This window comes from Aedes albopictus, chromosome 2 (assembly GCF_035046485.1).
Source record: "Aedes albopictus strain Foshan chromosome 2, AalbF5, whole genome shotgun sequence".
NCBI classification, from domain to species: domain Eukaryota; kingdom Metazoa; phylum Arthropoda; class Insecta; order Diptera; family Culicidae; genus Aedes; species Aedes albopictus.
In genome coordinates, this window is record NC_085137.1 from 97,462,918 (window position 1) to 97,481,466 (window position 18,549).

The 18,549-nt window shown below is 36.8% G+C and overlaps 1 protein-coding gene and 1 long non-coding RNA gene across 2 annotated transcripts in view; both read right to left on the reverse strand.

Annotated features, from left to right (window-relative positions):
- Window positions 1-8,552, reverse strand: part of LOC109419785 (protein bicaudal C) — a 38,947-nt gene extending 30,395 nt beyond the window's left edge. The window contains exons 1-2 of the mRNA XM_029852712.2: window positions 8,247-8,552; window positions 854-1,248 (exon numbers count right to left, since the gene is read on the reverse strand). Coding sequence (XP_029708572.2) covers window positions 854-1,064 — 211 coding nt within the window. The 5' untranslated portion in view covers window positions 1,065-1,248; window positions 8,247-8,552. The remainder of the gene's footprint in view (window positions 1-853; window positions 1,249-8,246) is intronic.
- A 753-nt stretch (window positions 8,553-9,305) lies between these two features.
- On the reverse strand, window positions 9,306-13,760 carry LOC134289013 (uncharacterized). The gene is made up of 2 exons (XR_009998219.1): window positions 13,361-13,760; window positions 9,306-9,657 (listed from the first exon to the last, which is right to left on the reverse strand). It is a non-coding gene; the product is annotated as an uncharacterized LOC134289013 (long non-coding RNA).
- Window positions 13,761-18,549: the final 4,789 nt, after the last annotated feature.

Sequence of the window (18,549 nt, forward strand, 5' to 3'; positions counted from 1 at the left end):
GAAGATAATTAGTTGAATAAAATATTTAAGCAATGTTTAAGCAACATATGTATTCGACTCAGGAATTTAATATATATATACTGCTGAAATTTGCCGATTCATGTAATTCGGATGCAGACTAGTGTGAACCCAAAGGTCCAGAGTTCGAGTCTTTCCATTGATGTGATTTGTCTCATAAAATGTAATAAAATAAAGATGTTGGGGGTACAAAATCAGAGAGAAATATTCCTGATTCAATACAAATGCAGAAATGTAGCAATTGTTAAACCATATCTAATAATAGAAATAAATTTCGTGAGTTGTATCACGGCCCCAGCATGTTTTGATTGTATTATGGTGGAAATAATATGGAAGAAAGCTTGTTATTATGCACTATGCTGCTAATGCACAATAATGGTTTCTAAAACCATTCTTAAATGATTAAACAAATGGCGTCATACAAGATTGTTTAATAAACGTTGAAGAAAAGTTTATGATGTTGGTGTAAATTGCTGATGGTTCTAACGTTGAACAAGAGTTTCGCAACCGATGAACGATCATTGGATAAACATTCAATTAATCGTGCTTATATAACGGTTGATGTTGAATAGATTCTCATTTTTGGGCGAACAAGAGTTGAAGAACAGTTTTATTTCAAAATTATGCAAATATAATACGACTTGCAGCTTAATAACGTTGCTTTGAGAAACATTTCTTAAAGCAAAAACTGTTTCTTGGAAATGGGCAATGTTTCTATTTGAGGAACTCAGTCATTTTCAGATTCGATGGATTTAGTGTACTCAGTTGTCGCAGTTGTAAAACAGCTTGAATCCGCTAAGGAGGATGATTATAACTAAAGAAATTCAACACTCACCTTTAATCATTTCCTCCAGCTTCTGGCGGTCGACTTTGAACCGCTCGACATGCAAATCGTCCGGATTGGCCACCCCCAGCTGGGCCGCTATCAACCGCAGGTCGCCCCAGTCGCTTTCCACCGAGGAGATCTCGCTGCCGGTCGTTTCACTCGGCGGTCCCCCGCCGATGAAGATGTGCTTGTTGAAGGGTGGACAAGATGCCGCCATCATTTTTCAGCCGCTGTGCGTTTTTTGTTGATGTTGTTGTTCTCTGCTGTATGTTCTACCTCGATTTCGACACGGGATTACGGTGACGCCAGGTGACAATGTTGATGGGTCTTTGTCGTCCGCATGTACGGAAATAAATCTACCACAATGTGTGTTTGGCGAGCGATTGGGTTGAGATGGATGAATCCTGTGCGAGATGGGATAGGAGAAAAAATCCGTATCAACTACCAATGCGATGCATTCCGGAAATTAAAAATCGAAACATGAGCTGCGTGTAGAACACGCAGGCAGGATGATGCTACGTGGTACAACCATAGTGCGCTTGGAAGGGAATGAATAAATTGGATTTTTTTTTGTTCTACCCGTAATTGATCGTATCTCATAAATAACATCCGACCGGTTGACGATGTGTGACGACGGTGATGCGCAGGTTGTCGGACAGAGTACAATTTGTACCAGCAAGAATGATAATGGGTTGTTGTGACAAAGTGGGATCTAGGTTGAGGTGGATGTACTTGAACAGATTTTCATTCAAAGATTGGGATTTTGTAAACAAGGTATGCCTTAGGTTCGTTATATAGATAGACAGGCAGGCTTCGTTGCTTCGTGGTCGTGCGGCTAGTGTCACCAAGCATTTAGTCGCATCGTGCTGTGGAGCACGGCTTCGATTCCCGCCGCAGCTGTCAGAAAAAGTTTTTTGCTGTGCCACTTGACGTTGCATGCCAGTCCGTTGTCTAGTGTCGTGCTTCCTTCAAAGAGCGAATAGCTCACTGGAAGCATTAAACGTAGGCTGACCATCCGTCCCGTATTTAACGGGACAACACAATTTTTTTGCCGGGGCCCGTGGCGTAGTTGGTCACACGTTCGCTTCATATGCGGATGGTCATGGGTTTGATTCCCAGCCCCGGCACTTGCAATTTTTCGTCAGTTGCTTTTCCCCCGAGAGCAACTGACACTGACCCTCTTCTGAGCCTCATGGCTCAAACGGACCCGGATACCTGGACATCGGCGAACTGCTACTCATAATGGACCCCCAATCGGACTGGAAAGGAACAACGGCCATCCATCATCATCCTTGTGCTCATCATTCTACTAGGTATAAAGTAGAAAAAATGAAAGCAGCAGAAAGGCAACCAGTTCGATCAAGTTGAATAGAATCTAGGCGCTGTACAAAATGTAAGTGCAGCTGTCAATTGAAATTGCTCACGTAGTGCCCCAGTGGACAATAGAGCTGAAAATTAGGTTAAGTGATTAAGAATAAAAAAAAAAACACAATTTTCAAACACTCGCCACTGGAGCATAGTTAACGTTTTTGACTCAATTATTCGTTTTTTCTAGCTGAAATAGCATTATTAACAACATGAAGTTCTGTTTTTGAACATTGATTTGCTTTTTGTAGAGTTTCCGAAATGTGTCCCGTATTTAAACGGGACAAATCTGGTCAGCCTAATTAAACGTGTCCGTGTCTCAAGCCTGTGCACAAAAGTGGCGCCAAGGGAGGGGGTTTTCCCAATCTCGGCAAAACGCGGAGGGGCGCCTAGTATATTAAGGGTCGGTAAAGGGGGGGGGGTTTAAACAACATTGAGTTTTGTACAGGAAAGCTTTTCTGCTGATCATGTTTCCGACTACGCTAACAACACCAGAAAACTTGAGTTTTGTAGTTCTTCCAAAATAGAGTGGAATGTTTTCTTCAGCATTTCCGGTAAGTTAACTTGAGGAATTGCAAAAATTAAATTATATATTATAAACTTTGAAGAAAAAAAAAATTCCTAAATAGAATATTCTTTCTCAAAAGTACTTCTTCTGATTGTAAAATCAAAAAAGGGCAAAGTCGTACCCTACATGTATTATAGGGGATAGACAAAATGATCGGGACATGCAAAATTTTCACTTATCAAAAAATGTACATACACTAGCCGTTACTTTTCGAAAAGTGCATCAAGTATTCTCGAATTTTTACACAACTAGTTGTGTATCAGTGGTCCAAATTTGGAAAAGATCGGACCATTCTCTTGAGGATTCTTGAAAAAGGTATAATTATCCGATAGCCAACTTTGAGCTCCGAATTCAATGAGCCGGTTGCAATGAAATTTTAACCGTTTATGATTTATATAATGAGCTATGAAAAACGTTTGATATTACTTAAAGTTCTTAACACGGAAATAAATTTTAACAATTAGATTATTTTTCTTATAAAACACCAATCTATCCAAAACTTTAACATCGTTTCAAAACTCAAGATGCAAATTATAGTTCTTTTAATTTCCTTCTAACTGACTTATATATAAATGTGTTTAAAAGGAAAGTAAAACGTAGCCGCCAATAAATTGAAAAAGTAATGGGATGCATATTAAAAATAGACAAATTTACCAAAAAATAGAGAAATAAATAAATCCGCTAGTTATGCCTTTTTGAAGAATCTTTATAACTTCATGTAGTATAACACGATCTTTCCCAAATTTGGACCATTGCTAGAAAAATTTAAGAATATTTGATGCATTTCCGAAAACTTACAACTAGTTGACCGTTTTTTGAAAAGCGAAAGTTTTGCCTGTCTCTGTATAGGGTATGTATACCAATTATGGCTATAGTACCAATTCAGTAGGTCGGCTCTAGAGGCACGTTCTCCTCCATTCGGGAAATTTGTGCCATTATTCGCCAATTATTCGCCATAGTTAATTTTCACTCTTCAACGATGTAAATCAACAAGAAAAATTTTATGAACAACAGATCACGTTTACAAAAGATAGTCGCACTCATTTAAAACTTTTTTCTCCAAATTTCGGCACCCTTGCACCCTTTTTCGCCATAGTGTACCAGTTATGGCTAACCCCATAAGGAATGCATGCAAACAGTGCGAAAAGGAACCGAAGTTATAAAATGTAACCATAACTGGTACAGGGTTCCTATCATTGGCACACGCTGTAATACATAAATACTAAAAGTAGTTTTGGCTCCATTTCTTTATTTTTCCTGTAAAGTTGGAGTTAACTTATTGATGACTTTCGTTGGTCTTCACGTTATTTTTGTATAAATAGCTTTCCTTAGGTAGTGCCATAATTGGTACACGCACCCTATATACAAATGAATTTCTGTCTATCTGTCAGTCTGTCTGTCTGACCCTAAAATTTGTACGCAAGAGTTTTTTGGGACGAATAAGATCCTAAGCATGGTATGAGAATCCTATCCCGGGAAGGGGGGCTCCCTTACAGAAGATAGATTAGTCAAGGTTTTTTAAAGCCTCCGAAAATCTTTCCAAGAAAATATGCTATTTTTGACTGCCTATTTTCATCGTCATGGGGTGTTTTCTGAATCATGTAAGCTTAAAGTTTATCTCAAAACTTTCCTTATTAAACTGAAGCATACGACCAAGTTACAGGTATTTTGATCGGCATAAATCTTACCTTGTTAAGAATTCATCCTGGATTTTGTTTCAAATTCTATCAATTTTTTTTGCTGAAATACGAAAGGCTGAAATTACAGAAGGCTGAATGCATCAAAAGGCTGAAATAACATAAGACTGAAACAATGATTCCACTAGTTTTCAAACCTCAACACTAACAACTCAGACAAACAGATCATGCCAAATGGGAATAATCATATAAATTAATTGGTTATACGATCTAATTATAAGTTTGCTTGTTGGTCGATTACCCAGGCGTGGCACACGTATTGGTTTGGCTTGAGCTTGACGATTGACCGTCCTAACGTCCCTAGCTCATGGTTGGCCAAACTAAGCCATTTTGTGGAAACATGCTTCGGTTACTATGTTTTGAATCGGAAAGTTTTACGGCTAAAGTTTTTTCTTATTCCTGTTCGGGTTTGTCACTGCGACCAGTTTTTAGATCTATTATGACTAATACTAAGACAGTATTTTTCAAAAGAATAGCATTTATTTCAAAGAAGGGAAAATCTCTGATGATGTTTTAGTAGCCGTAATGACAAGCATCTCCAAAACAACATGACTCAAAAGAATAGCTCATGTTTAAAGAAGGATAAATTAACAATATGAATATTATCAGTTCCTTTTTGTGTTCGTTGGTATGCACCATTAGCCTTTTCACTATAAGCTCAGTTTCGAAACTAGGGCGCATGCTGAGGGCTACGCATACGATTCGCGTTCGGACCAAGAACTTTTCATTATGAAAATTTTCTTGACTCCCTTTGGCATTGAGTATCTTCGTGCCTGTTACACGGTATGCCATGTTACACTATCTTAATTTCAGCCTTCCGTCTTCAGCCTTTTGAAACTCAGCCTTATGTTACAATCCCCTTCTAGGTGTAGGAACGCTCCTTGTAATCCAGATTCCTTCTTGATTTATGTTGATTTGAAAACAAAAACAATCAGAGGAATGTTTACCATCTTCACGAAATCACAAGCTACCAGTAAGAACCTGCAACATTACGGGCTAGATATTTGTTATAACAGTTTATTGTCACTACAAACTTGTAGTAGAGTAATGCTCGCTGAAACCAGGCCGCCATTTACATAAAGTCTGGGACTTCAATGTTTTCTTGCTTATTCGCTAGAATATGATAATAAAGGATAAAAACCGCTTTGGTTGGCTTAAATTGATGGACCCCTCGCTTAGCAAGGGGCTGACAAGGTGACAAAAATGACGATTTTTCAACAAATTGCACCTAGTTTATCGCATAATATCTCAAAACTTATTGTTGTAACATATACAAAGCTTCACTTTTCTATGAAGGGAAAGTATGTATAGACCTTTCATTTGAAGTTGAAACATTTTTGGCAGCCATCTTGGATTTGGTCGCCATTTTGAATTTTATCATTAAATTGCGTTTTTCGCTGTGTTCGCAACCACCGATTTCAAATCCGAACTCATCATTAGGCCGTTCGCAATGCTGTTTTATTTTGTATGGCGAGTTTTAAAAATTTTAAAACTCGCCATACAAAATAAAACAGCATTGCGAACGGTCTTAGAAACCTGAGAGTTTAAGCTTTCCAAAACATTCAAAAAATTAGGTGTGCATTGAACCCAAAAATGATATAGTGTAAAAGCTCCCTTAGTGGAGGTAGGTAGGTTTTTGAATTGCTGAGAAAACTTGCTTACGATTCCCAAAAAAAAAAAATGTGACTACGATGCTTCGTGCTTCAGTAACGATTTTTCAAAGTAGGTGGTGTCTGTGGAAAATGTTTGTTTTCTACTGAAGTTTTCCGGAAAATTAGACGACCCTGATATTTTTCAATTTAGTTTGTGTTATATGATATGAACCCTACCTATGAAAAAAATTCATCAAATTTTGAGAACCTTCGTACCTTTTTACGATATTAAAAAAAACCCCATATGTAACTTTTTAAGAGTTTTTTTCTTAATCTTTGAAGGGTTTTCTAAAAAAAACCTCTGTGGAAATTGGTCAATAAAATTTATGAAGCAATGACTAAAAAGCAGTGTCTTTTCAAAATACTATGCATAAAAAATTCTAGAAATACTATTTCTTGATATTTTTTTTGCATTTTTCTGGGAATTTAAAAAAAAAGAGTAATAAAAAGTACTGAAAATGAACGGCATGCCACTTTGAAGTAATTTTTCTCCAACATTTTTGTCGCTTCTTTTTTAAGTCCTCTAGGGTTTTATTTTCGGAATTACTTAAACGACATTTTGGACAGATTTTCCATACTGGCAGTACATATTTAAGAATTCTTATAGCAAGGCACTAGTAACTCGGTGCCACCTTATGGACTCTAGTATGAACTTCACCATTGTGACAGCAACGTCAGAATCTTTTATTATAAAACTCCTCAGAATAAAACCCAGGAATTTTTTTTAAGGATTACTTGAAATTTCTTCAAGATATTTTCAGAAGGACCCGGATGGCGATTCCATTGAATTCGCTATATTTTGAAGTCATGGGCTGGGTCATCTTTCCGGATGCTGAATTGTTATTCTATCATGGATATATTCTGCATCTTAAATTGCTTATCTTCGTAGCAAGCAACTACACCATTCACAAAGTTCCCTCAAAATCAGAACAAGTAGGTAACGGCTAATCAATTTATGCTTTGCGCTACACATTTTCTATTGGATATCACAAAAGTCACCATATGAATACTGTAACTCACTACACATTTGAAACGGTTATTGCAATCCACACATCGATCCCTTCACATAAACTCCGTTCGCCACTAAAATCGAAACCCATTCATTGGCAGCGCGGTTCGGATATAACCATTGATTGCCCATTTCATCACCCCCTAACGCTTGGAAACTAATCGTACAAATAACGTGCATCCTTTTGCAATCGTGTGACCAATCTACAAACGTGCCTTTGTGCGAATAATTAATATCGTTCCCTTGAGGACCATTTTCCACTTCATGTGGGCAATGGTCTGGCAGCCCCATATCGAGATGACCACCAAAATCGTTTCGTTGGATAATTGAAAGATTGTGACACTGCGGTGCGGACGGTATTTGAGATTCGCCCATTTGAAAGTTGTTAACTTTTGAAGTGTGGTCTTCGAGAGACGGAATTAGTTGTGTGGGACTTGTAATGTAAGCGATGCGATATCTGATATTAGCAGCAGTTGTGAATTCACATAGCTGGATGTTGAAACAATGACCTATTATAACGACACGCAATCAGTACTGAAAGTAATATGAGAAGTAACTAGATGTTTTACAATATCAGAAACTGAATAATTATACAAAATATCCTATGTTATAAGAAAGAAGCTGTTTTATTCACTATTCAAGCAGTTAACTAATCGGTTCGTATACGTGAATTCAGTACTTTACGATAGCAGTTCATTTATAGTGATTATCAGAATACTGTACCTTAAATTCTTTTATATTCAATAACACTGCACTTAATTTTCGAAAGTTCAACAAACTATTCCCCTTCATTTAGTTAACCAACTTTTTGCAAGCCTGGTCAAGAATGAATGAGGTTTCCAATCACGAAATTCAGCACAACACTTGATCCCTTTCAAAGTTCACTTGAGACTAACCACCTTCTTTACAAGTCTCGCTAATTTAGGCCACAAACAATAACCGTACATTACATGATCAAAACACACCCAAAGCAAGGTCATCGACCTTCGTCCCGAGGTTATCGACCTCACATCATATCAAAAACAAACCGATCGATAGGTCGTATACAGGAGATTCCCAGCATTTTCACTGTATTTGTGACATCGGCTAAATCGCTTGTATTTGTTCTTACCTCGCACACGAGTCACCACTTTTTACCGCCTTCTGGAATGCTCCTCCCTGGAATCCCAGCCCGCTGTGCTGTCAGATCCCTAATGCGTCAATTCCGAGGTTGATGGCCTTGTAGCAAAACATTTTCCTTCGCGGGTCATTTTAACACGGATCACTTCGGGAACACAATCTTCAATTAAGCATGCAAATCAATCGATCAATTTGTTAAAAAACCACGACACATCAATCAACACGATCAACCTCGCCGAAGAAACTACCGATCACATGGGTGAGATCGCGCACTCGGTACTGATCGCATTAGACGGTTCAACCGTATTCGGAGAGTTACGATCTCTCCCGAATCGATGAGAGAAACTGATGATCAACGAAACATGGAAAGAGAGGGCGAGATTGGCTTCGATTAGGTCAACCGATGATCGCAGATCATTTCCTGTTGAAGATTTGACGAAGATCAGCTTGAAGCACGTTCTCGAAAGATAGGGTAGGTGGAGCAGTTTTGTTCAATTAGATAATTTCATCAATTTTGATAATGCTATTAAAAACACATTCACACAAATGAAATCCAAATCCAATCCAAATCCAATCCAAATCCAATCCAAATCCAATCCAAATCCAATCCAAATCCAATCCAAATCCAATCCAAATCCAATCCAAATCCAATCCAAATCAAATCCAAATCCAATCCAAATCCAATCCAAATCCAATCCAAATCCAATCCAAATCCAATCCAAATCCAATCCAAATCCAATCCAAATCCAATCCAAATCCAATCCAAATCCAATCCAAATCCAATCCAAATCCAATCCAAATCCAATCCAAATCCAATCCAAATCCAATCCAAATCCAATCCAAATCCAATCCAAATCCAATCCAAATCCAATCCAAATCCAATTCAAATCCAATTCAAATCCAATCCAAATCCAATCCAAATCCAATCCAAATCCAATCCAAATCCAATCCAAATCCAATCCAAATCCAATCCAAATCAAATCCAAATCCAATCCAAATCCAATCCAAATCTGTGAGAATCTTTCTCTGTAATGATTATTCAACAACTGTATTCATTATTTGTATACACTTTATTACCGATACTTCAATATTACATACAATGATTCACACTCCAGACAACAATAACAACATCTCCACATATGACAGATACTCAATGTAAACATACACGCTAAACGTAATAGAGTAATACAATAATTTATTATGTGCACACCACAAGGTACCACATCTCGTTTTTTCTCCAGATCCGCAGCAAGGTCACTCCACGTTGTTTCGCTTATAGTCTCCTCAGTTTATGAACGTCTCGCTTCAGTCTCACATCAGAATTAGAAGTACAGTCATCCATTTGGTCATCCATCTCTGCTCGGCATTTTGGTAAATTACTTGGTCGTTACTTGTGGTTGTACCTAAAAAGAAATATTATTTTGACCCAAATATTTTCCCAAATCCCAAAATATTTTTAATACTAAGTGTCAAGCTAAATATTACCTTTGCTGATGAATTATTTGAATTGCTTTCCTCTTCTCAAATGTTTTCAATGACAGCTAGCATGCAAACATTGTATACTGCCCACTGATTTTTTTTGACATGTCCTTTCATAGAAGAATCTCATACAAAAGGTATGTATATATTATGATCGGGAAAATAGCCAAACCCTTTCGAGAGAGTTATGAGAGCATAGAGAGGAAACGATAAGTGAACGATAAGTGAATAAACCTAGATCGAGTTCGATCTCTTGTAATTTGGAAGACTAACGAAGCAGACGTGTTTTTACTTCTATTAGAAGAAACTCCAATTGGTAATTTATATTGAACATTATAGTATATTCAGATTATTATTCAGACATTTTTTTAACTAATATGTCGGAACACTGCACGAATGTTACAGTGGAAAAATTATCAATATCCATTAACTCGTTTTCGATTCAAAGTGTCCAAGTGTCATACAAACACTATTTCATTTTATGTTTTTTAGCGAACTTTGCTGGAACTCGTTTCTTGTTCAGAATATATTAAGAAGTTTGGCTTTACAGATTTTGTTTTCTAAATATCGAAGGGATTGATACTTTTTTTAAATCAAATCACGATTTCGAAAAACGTCACTTGTCCAAAGCAATATTTGTAATACTAGTTTTAGCTAAATAGTAATTTGAAAACTTGAAAACATTCTGTTTTTGAATTATATTTAATATATATTGTTCACAAAACTCGCACCCGCACTAGCTGTTTGAAAGTATAGTAGAATATTAATATTCATTCTTTTTTTCATGTTGTAATCCCATAATTATCTCAAATTTTTAATACATACATCATCGTCGCAGTACCAAATCGAAGTCACGCATTTAAGCACATGCAAAGTTGCAGTTGTGACGTAAATTTGAACCGGTTGCTGGTATTGCGCATCATAAAGCTACTTAAGAGCTGAAATTAGCACTAATCTAAATCGAGTTGCTATATTTATAAGTAGGTTAAACATCAATTTTCGCACCGCCAGTCACTTCGGCTTCCAACCGAAAACGTAATGATAGTAGCCAATTATTATATACAAAGCAATTTTCTCTAGATAACAAAATAAATCGATCATCTTATTGGAGCACTTTTCGACGGTTCACCTATATAGGTGTCCACGTTTTTAGTATAGGTGTCCACGTTTTTAGGAATCATGTTTCCGATAATTTCGGAATTCTCATGATTTACCATTTACCTTTCAAACTGAATGAGTTTATTTTTACGGTTTGGTCGTTCAATAGGTTTACATTCTACGATGCATATTTTCCCTCATTAACTGGTGATTCGTGCTCAATCAAACCTATTTTAACATTACAAAACCAAAAATTTGTTCCTTTGATGTCGCTCTTTTGGGTTCTGAACTGTAGGACTTATTTTAAAGGTGTACCTCCAAAATATTGCAAAAGCACCTCAACATGTTATGTTCTCACTCTAGATACCTAATGAAGCTATCTCAACAAGCCTTTTCCAAATTATTCGCATTCAATGTACCGTCAAAATTTAGAACTTTTAATCTTTAAGTAACTCTGATTTTCTACATATGCTCATCATATTGATAATATTCTCAGTTCGTTGGATCGGACTAGAATATTCTGTATTATTGCAAAGCTCAATCATCTGTCTATCATATCACTTATTTCACATTTTTTCGATGAAATACATCCTCATATTTTTTTTTTTTTGTTAACGACTACAAGTCTGACGTAGTGCACACTGACCATGATTGTCTGTGTCATGATGGCCCTTACGCTTGCCTCTACGATTCATTTCTTTGTACTGAAACAATTTAAAGCACGTTTTTATTCAAATTTTCAATGAACTTATTAACACAAATATCACTTATACATGTACACGCATTTTTATTGGTAAAAATCCATGAATTTGATATATACATTTTATTTATACACTCATACTCGTTTTCCACGCTGGATCACACATAAAATCGATGGACCTTATATAAACTATGTGTATCTACACATGAAAAGGGTTATCTATGACAAATTGCAAAAATCTATGTGAGCGACACATGCATACAATATTTGAAGTTTTTTCAGTGTATGAAATCTAAAAATTCAAACAAGGTAACATGTTAGTAAATGGTACCTGTTTGCAATAATAAGCTCGACTGAAAAACAAACCTCATAATCCAGCTTTCATTAGATATATCTATTCCTGTAGTTACAGAAATGATTATCTTTTGTTATTCCAATATCTTGTGCTTTTGATATACTGTACGTTATTCTCCTCAATAATAGTTTCAATACTTCTTTAACTGATCAAAATTTGTCTCTTCCTGTAAGGAAATTATTGTGCAGAATTTGTTGTTGAGCGTACTGCTGAACCTTGTTCTCTAACTTGTGCCACAGTTCTTGGCAAGATTGCCCACTCATTAGCAAAAATGGCACTATATGCAGTGTTAGGCAATCATAAGTCAAAATGCCCCTCCTGACAACACCCGATACATTTTATATTCAAAGACTTCAGAAGTGATTACTCAAGAACTCACTGTACTTGAATCGCATAAACATTTAGTGGCATTCAATAGGTTATAAAGAGCTTTTTACTCGAATTCCTGAGACTTCTAGTTAAGCCGAAAAGTTTCATTTTTTTTTCCTGTTTTTCTAGTCACGCTCAGCCTAAAGTTTAGTTTTGTCTTTCGCCTTCTCAGCTGCCACTTAATTGGTGTAAAATTTCATTTTTAATGGTTCAATTTAACTAAAAAGCCTAGATTGGAGTTCAAGAGAAATCGCTCAAGAAACTTCTAGAACGATTCCTGTCAGAAACTTTCTACGGTGACTGCCATTTGAACTGTCATTTCTTCGCAATTGCGTACTGCGATCGAAGAAAAAATGGTTTCTTGAGTGATTCAGCCAAGGGATTTCCCATGCCTCAAGATAGGCCGAGAAATTCCTTGTGATCTGCAAACAGCCCTTAAATCTGCGTTGGCTGGTAATCTGTTTCTTACGAAATTTACGACACTGTTGCGTTTTTAGTACTTTAATTTTTAATAACACAATTTGCCTTATACGGCTCTACAAAGAAACGACTATATCTGCCTTGCAGGTCTTACCGCCTTCAACGGCATTTCCACCTTCAACGGCTTTTTCCGCCTTCAACAGCTTTTCACTCTCCGACGGATCTTTCCGTTATCGACAGTTTTTCGCCTTAGTCGGCTCTTCTGCCTATAACATTTTTCCTGCTTTCCGCCTTCAACGGCTTTTCTATCTGTAATCCTTTCCGCCTTTTACGGCTATTTCAAGAATGTCGCCTCCATTAGCTTTTATCGCCTTCATTGGCTTTCATCGCCTTCACTGGCTTTTAACAGCAACGGCAAAATTTGATTTCAAAATATTGTTTCACCTCTACGCCTTCCTCGGCCATCCGGTTAACAAATCAATACTTCATTCATCATTCACAATCAACAAACCTAAGGTTTTCTTCACAGTTCTTTATTTCTTTATCTGACAATAGCGATTGTCATCGATTTGAACTAAACAATACCGATCACCATCAAAATCTCTCACAGGTTGATCATTGTCATTAGTCGAAGGTACAAATAGATTGTTTGATTCATATTGAACAGTTAGTACACAATATTTACCTTTTTGATTCCAATGTTGAAACTCAATCACAAGTCATCAACTGGAGGTCATCACCACTCTGCATGCACCACACACACACACACATACACACACACCACTCATCTCTTTCTTTTTCCAAAGACAACACTTCCCGAACCGAAATTAAACTAATTTCACATGCACTGTTCACCGTTCTCGTCGCCAATGTGAGAATCTTTCTCTGTAATGATTATTCAACAACTGTATTCATTATTTGTATACACTTTATTACCGATACTTCAATATTACATACAATGATTCACACTCCAGACAACAATAACAACATCTCCACATATGACAGATACTCAATGTAAACATACACGCTAAACGTAATAGAGTAATACAATAATTTATTATGTGCACACCACAAGGTACCACAAAATCCAATCCAAATCCAATCCAAATCCAATCCAAATCCAATCCAAATCCAATCCAAATCCAATCCAAATCCAATCCAAATCCAATCCAAATCCAATCCAAATCCAATCCAAATCCAATCCAAATCCAATCCAAATCCAATCCAAATCCAATCCAAATCCAATCCAAATCCAATCCAAATCCAATCCAAATCCAATCCAAATCCAATCCAAATCCAATCCAAATCCAATCCAAATCCAATCCAAATCCAATCCAAATCCAATCCAAATCCAATCCAAATCCAATCCAAATCCAATCCAAATCCAATCCAAATCCAATCCAAATCCAATCCAAATCCAATCCAAATCCAATCCAAATCCAATCCAAATCCAATCCAAATCCAATCCAAATCCAATCCAAATCCAATCCAAATCCAATCCAAATCCAATCCAAATCCAATCCAAATCCAATCCAAATCCAATCCAAATCCAATCCAAATCCAATCCAAATCCAATCCAAATCCAATCCAAATCCAATCCAAATCCAATCCAAATCCAATCCAAATCCAATCCAAATCCAATCCAAATCCAATCCAAATCCAATCCAAATCCAATCCAAATCCAATCCAAATCCAATCCAAATCCAATCCAAATCCAATCCAAATCCAATCCAAATCCAATCCAAATCCAATCCAAATCCAATCCAAATCCAATCCAAATCCAATCCAAATCCAATCCAAATCCAATCCAAATCCAATCCAAATCCAATCCAAATCCAATCCAAATCCAATCCAAATCCAATCCAAATCCAATCCAAATCCAATCCAAATCCAATCCAAATCCAATCCAAATCCAATCCAAATCCAATCCAAATCCAATCCAAATCCAATCCAAATCCAATCCAAATCCAATCCAAATCCAATCCAAATCCAATCCAAATCCAATCCAAATCCAATCCAAATCCAATCCAAATCCAATCCAAATCCAATCCAAATCCAATCCAAATCCAATCCAAATCCAATCCAAATCCAATCCAAATCCAATCCAAATCCAAATCCAATCCAAATCCAATCCAAATCCAATCCAAATCCAATCCAAATCCAATCCAAATCCAATCCAAATCCAATCCAAATCCAATCCAAATCCAATCCAAATCCAATCCAAATCCAATCCAAATCCAATCCAAATCCAATCCAAATCCAATCCAAATCCAATCCAAATCCAATCCAAATCCAATCCAAATCCAATCCAAATCCAATCCAAATCCAATCCAAATCCAATCCAAATCCAATCCAAATCCAATCCAAATCCAATCCAAATCCAATCCAAATCCAATCCAAATCCAATCCAAATCCAATCCAAATCCAATCCAAATCCAATCCAAATCCAATCCAAATCCAATCCAAATCCAATCCAAATCCAATCCAAATCCAATCCAAATCCAATCCAAATCCAATCCAAATCCAATCCAAATCCAATCCAAATCCAATCCAAATCCAATCCAAATCCAATCCAAATCCAATCCAAATCCAATCCAAATCCAATCCAAATCCAATCCAAATCCAATCCAAATCCAATCCAAATCCAATCCAAATCCAATCCAAATCCAATCCAAATCCAATCCAAATCCAATCCAAATCCAATCCAAATCCAATCCAAATCCAATCCAAATCCAATCCAAATCCAATCCAAATCCAATCCAAATCCAATCCAAATCCAATCCAAATCCAATCCAAATCCAATCCAAATCCAATCCAAATCCAATCCAAATCCAATCCAAATCCAATCCAAATCCAATCCAAATCCAATCCAAATCCAATCCAAATCCAATCCAAATCCAATCCAAATCCAATCCAAATCCAATCCAAATCCAATCCAAATCCAATCCAAATCCAATCCAAATCCAATCCAAATCCAATCCAAATCCAATCCAAATCCAATCCAAATCCAATCCAAATCCAATCCAAATCCAATCCAAATCCAATCCAAATCCAATCCAAATCCAATCCAAATCCAATCCAAATCCAATCCAAATCCAATCCAAATCCAATCCAAATCCAATCCAAATCCAATCCAAATCCAATCCAAATCCAATCCAAATCCAATCCAAATCCAATCCAAATCCAATCCAAATCCAATCCAAATCCAATCCAAATCCAAATCCAATCCAAATCCAATCCAAATCCAATCCAAATCCAATCCAAATCCAATCCAAATCCAATCCAAATCCAATCCAAATCCAATCCAAATCCAATCCAAATCCAATCCAAATCCAATCCAAATCCAATCCAAATCCAATCCAAATCCAATCCAAATCCAATCCAAATCCAATCCAAATCCAATCCAAATCCAATCCAAATCCAATCCAAATCCAATCCAAATCCAATCCAAATCCAAATCCAATCCAAATCCAATCCAAATCCAATCCAAATCCAATCCAAATCCAATCCAAATCCAATCCAAATCCAATCCAAATCCAATCCAAATCCAATCCAAATCCAATCCAAATCCAATCCAAATCCAATCCAAATCCAATCCAAATCCAATCCAAATCCAATCCAAATCCAATCCAAATCCAATCCAAATCCAATCCAAATCCAATCCAAATCCAATCCAAATCCAATCCAAATCCAATCCAAATCCAATCCAAATCCAATCCAAATCCAATCCAAATCCAATCCAAATCCAATCCAAATCCAATCCAAATCCAATCCAAATCCAATCCAAATCCAATCCAAATCCAATCCAAATCCAAATCCAAATCCAATCCAAATCCAATCCAAATCCAATCCAAATCCAATCCAAATCCAATCCAAATCCAATCCAAATCCAATCCAAATCCAATCCAAATCCAATCCAAATCCAATCCAAATCCAATCCAAATCCAATCCAAATCCAATCCAAATCCAATCCAAATCCAATCCAAATCCAATCCAAATCCAATCCAAATTCAATCCAAATCCAATCCAAATCCAATCCAAATCCAATCCAAATCCAATCCAAATCCAATCCAAATCCAATCCAAATCCAATCCAAATCCAATCCAAATCCAATCCAAATCCAATCCAAATCCAATCCAAATCCAATCCAAATCCAATCCAAATCCAATCCAAATCCAATCCAAATCCAATCCAAATCAAATCCATATTTCAATATTGCATGTAACTCATTTTAACAGATTATGACTGCCTGTGGCAGTCTGCCACATTCTTTTCTGGCAACAAAAAAGTTTCTAAACGTTGGCTGTGATGCCATATGGTAAAAGTCATCCCAAATAAAAAAGAATGGAATATGCGCCCAACTTGCTGGTTCAAGAGCTACTAAGAAGGTGTAATTTTTTATCAAGTCTTATGCCACTTCCCATTTTTGGTCGTCTCATGGTGACCTCGTGTTAGGGAACAGTGCCAGTGGCCAGATTAGGTGAGATGCCCAGGACTTCGTTTCCCGTAAGATGAACTGTTTTCGGTGACATTCTGTGATTTTTTTTGTTCAGTGGAATCCTCTGCTAGACTCTTTGGAGCAATATGTTGTCAGTGCTTGGCCTTGAGATTGAAAAATAGCATTTATCCTGTGCCATAACGACTTGAAATGGTGCACATTTTTCAATCTCATTACCAATAGTTAAATTTGTAGCATTATAGCACCCACCCTATCCCTATGGCCCTACAAGAGGCCATGTAGACCCCTTGTTAAATTTGTTCGTCAAAAATCGAATTTGATCACAATTACCTACCTATAGGGTGAGTGTACCTGTTATGACCATAGTGGAAATTTGGAAAGGTTTTAAAATTTGACCTTTTATAAGCATTTAATCAGTAAGCAATTGAATGTATCTTGTCTTTAAGACACTTGAAACATTGCAAAACTTTGAAACTTTCAAACAACCGCAGGATAGTAAACCATTATTGCGATAACTGGTACACTCAGTCTACAGTTTTTAAACAATACAAAACCAATTTCGCCCGATGACCATCGCCAGTTTTGCTCTACTCTTCAGCAAACCCTATATCCATTGTCTTTTATTGGCTGGTACTCTCCCCTGCATAACAAGCTCATCTCGTGCCATCCCAGATACGAGAGCCCATCGGTGGTGACGGCATCGTTCCTCGTACCAACTGTAGTCAATCTATCAAATTTTCATGACCAGTCAGTCGTTGGTCGTTGTTGTGTTGATGATTGGTATCATACGAGAAAAAAAAAACGATATTAAACATTGATTGTCTTATGCCTGTGTTGCTCGATGATGCGGATCATTCCCATACGTACGTTTTAAAATTGAAGTTTTGAAGAACCCTTTTCGATTTTATTACTTAGAAACTAGTTGCCATCACGCTGACGACGGCATGAGCTTTGAAGTAAAATGCTTCGATTGTGGTGTTAATAATTTACGATTGCATAAAAGTGATCCAGTTTTATGGCAGCCATTTGTACGCATAACGAAAAATCTAGGTTTTGCATCGTTCCCTAGATCATCAACGCAGGAGTGCTTGAGCTGTCAATATCTTCTTGATTAACATTGTTTTATTATGTGATTTAAAAAACAGAAATATGTGCGATAAAACATTTTTGTAAACTAAAGTGAGCAGATGATCAGAGTTCTAACGCAGGACAATCACTTGAAAAGATGCATCTTAAGGTGAAATGATGAACTCGTACACATTACTTTTTATTTATTTTTTGTTGGCGAAAGAGTATGCAGAATACGAAACACTCGCGTCTGCTTCCATGCATTTTTTTCTGCGTCATGTACTTTCCGCAGAAGTGGAACATTGTTATATCTTTTTCCAAAATCTCAAAAAGAATCTAGCCATCAA